This window comes from Gracilinanus agilis, chromosome 6 (assembly GCF_016433145.1).
Source record: "Gracilinanus agilis isolate LMUSP501 chromosome 6, AgileGrace, whole genome shotgun sequence".
Taxonomy (NCBI): Eukaryota; Metazoa; Chordata; class Mammalia; order Didelphimorphia; family Didelphidae; genus Gracilinanus; species Gracilinanus agilis.
The window spans coordinates 274,150,802-274,153,221 of record NC_058135.1 but is presented as its reverse complement, the minus strand read 5'-3'; the positions used below and the strand labels follow the sequence as shown (position 1 = coordinate 274,153,221).

The 2,420-nt window shown below is 31.7% G+C and overlaps 1 protein-coding gene across 1 annotated transcript; it reads right to left on the bottom strand.

Annotated features, from left to right (window-relative positions):
- Positions 1-356: 356 nt before the first annotated feature.
- LOC123253002 (olfactory receptor 4A47-like) lies at positions 357-1,313 on the bottom strand. The gene has a single exon (XM_044682265.1). It carries the CDS (start codon positions 1,305-1,307, stop codon positions 357-359), a length of 951 nt encoding a protein of 316 aa, XP_044538200.1. The 5' UTR covers positions 1,308-1,313.
- Between the last annotated feature and the right edge of the window lie 1,107 nt (positions 1,314-2,420).

The following is a 2,420-nucleotide window of genomic DNA, read 5'->3' as shown; positions in this document are numbered from 1 at the left end:
TGAAGCTAGCTTTCTTTTGATGAGTACATGGAAATTTTTTTTCTCTTTCCTAGAATACCCATTGTTATGCCACCAATAAAGTACATGAAGTATCAAAAAAAAGTCAAGTAAAAGTCACAAAAGTATTTCAGTATGAATTCGGTTCATGAATTCTCTAACTGCAAGTGGATAGCATTTTGCATCAAATCATTACACTCTTAAAGGAATAGTTGCAAAAATAATGACCACAGAATCAGATATTTAATACTAATGGCAGGAAGCTTACTTTTTCTTTTCACATATTCACCAACCTCTTTCTTAGCCTCAAAAAAAATTCTAGTAATTTAACATTCTATCATTTTCTTTGTGAAACATCATCACTTGGTCAAAGCATTCATTGCCTTTCTGCTAGATATTTTGTTTCTGTTCCAAAGCTTCCTCATGGCATTTTTCATTTCTGTGTTTCTCAAGGTGTAGATTAAGGGGTTTAGCATAGGAGTGATGGCAGTATAAAAAACAGTTATAGATTTATCAATAGGGAAGGTACAGACAGGTCTAACATACATGCAAATACAAGGAACAAAGAATAAGACAACAACTATGATGTGAGAGATGCAAGTAGAAAGGGCTTTTCGTCGCCCTTCCAGGCTTTGAGTCTTCAATGACTGTAGAATAACCCCATATGAGATAAGCAATAGTAAAAAGATAATTGTGCATATTGCTCCCCCATTAGCAACCACTGAGAAGCCAATTATATAAGTATTTGTACAGGAAAGTTCCAATAAAGGGTACATGTCACATGCAAAATGATCAATTACATTGGGTCCACAGAATGGAAGTCTAAAAATAAAAAGGAGCTGAACTAAAGAATGCATGAATCCACCAATCCAGGACACCACCAAAAGCAGAATACATACACGCCATCTCATAATGATTAAGTAATGCAAGGGTTTACAGATAGCTACGTAGCGATCATAGGCCATAACCATGAGGAGGAAAACTTCAGCACCACCAAATAGATGTTCCAAGAAGAGCTGGACCATGCAGGCTTGGAAAGAAATGATTTTCTTTTCATAGAGCATGTCTAGAGTCATTTTAGGGACAATAATGCTAGAATAGACAGCATCCATGAAAGACAAGAAGGCAAGAAACAAATACATAGGAGAATTCAAGCTTTTACTTTCAGTAATTGTTATAATAATCAGAATGTTGCCCGCCATGGTTAAAACGTAGATAATTAAGAATATGACAAATAGTACTTTTTGCATTTGAGGATTCTGGGTAAGACCCAGGAGGACAAACTCAGTTACATTGTTCTTGTTTTCCATATGTTCTTGGTTTTTTTTGGGGGGAGTTGCTTTAGGGAGGGGTAAGTGGGAAAGCAAAGTGTTTATTCTTCCAGCATGAGACTTCTGATTAGGAGAGCCCTGAATTCTGTTTTGGCATCTGGCCGTTTCCCTTTTGGAGGACAATCTAATTTAACTTCATAAATATCAGTTTCGTAACCAAAATATTGATCATAGTAATGAAGTATTACCTCTTTCACAGATTTTGTAGGAGTGAAGGGAAAGATGAAATGATGGATCCTTTATTTGCAAATTTTAATCTAATCTATAAAAGCTGATTGTTTTTCTTTAATTGGAAGTCAGATTTTAACCTATAAAGATAAGAATGAAATAATATTTTTGTTGACCCTTTTTAATGCCATTTCATTTTTAATATATCTTCCCATATTTGACAGTATATGAAATATTCCTTACCTATAGTTTTTCTTCTGATTAATAAAAGGAAGAAAATTCATTCTTTTAGGTATTTCCTGTGATAAATTTGATTATAATCATTATAATATATTCAAATTTTGATCTTATTTTTTACCAATTTTTTTTTCATTTATACATTTGTCATTATTGAGGGAAATCATTTTCCTGGTGCTATTCGCTTTAGTTAAATTAATTAAAACATCTTCTAAAGATTTTCTAAATTCCACATATTTATATTTTCTAATATCACAAGCATGTGGTCATATTTAAGAATTCCCCCAAAGTAGACAGCTACATTGTTTCTACTTTTTGCTACTGGCAAAAAAAAACTTTAAAAAAAAACTTTAAAATTTTAGTGTATAAAAAGACCTACCATTTGATTCTTTTTGAGCAATGAATTTCCTCATTTCCAATCATATGAAAATGTTAGTTTGTTTTGGAAAAAAAAATGACTTTTAAAATTGAGGAAGCGGTACTCTTCTAAAATTTCCCAAACACTACCACTTTAACATTCTAATTTTTTTCTCATGAAAGATAAGATATTTATAGTTGAAAGGGAACTAACATAAAAATATAAGATCATGATTCAAGGTTCTCTGATTATTATTATCGATAATTTTTGAAAATAAAAATTTCAAATCTCTTCTCTATTTTAAAGCATAAATAAGTGCATGCCTTTTT

Bases quoted from the DNA above. Each gene is read 5' to 3' on its own strand.
- LOC123253002 (XM_044682265.1), bottom strand. From the start codon at position 1,307: ATGGAAAACAAGAACAATGTAACTGAGTTTGTCCTCCTGGGTCTTACC.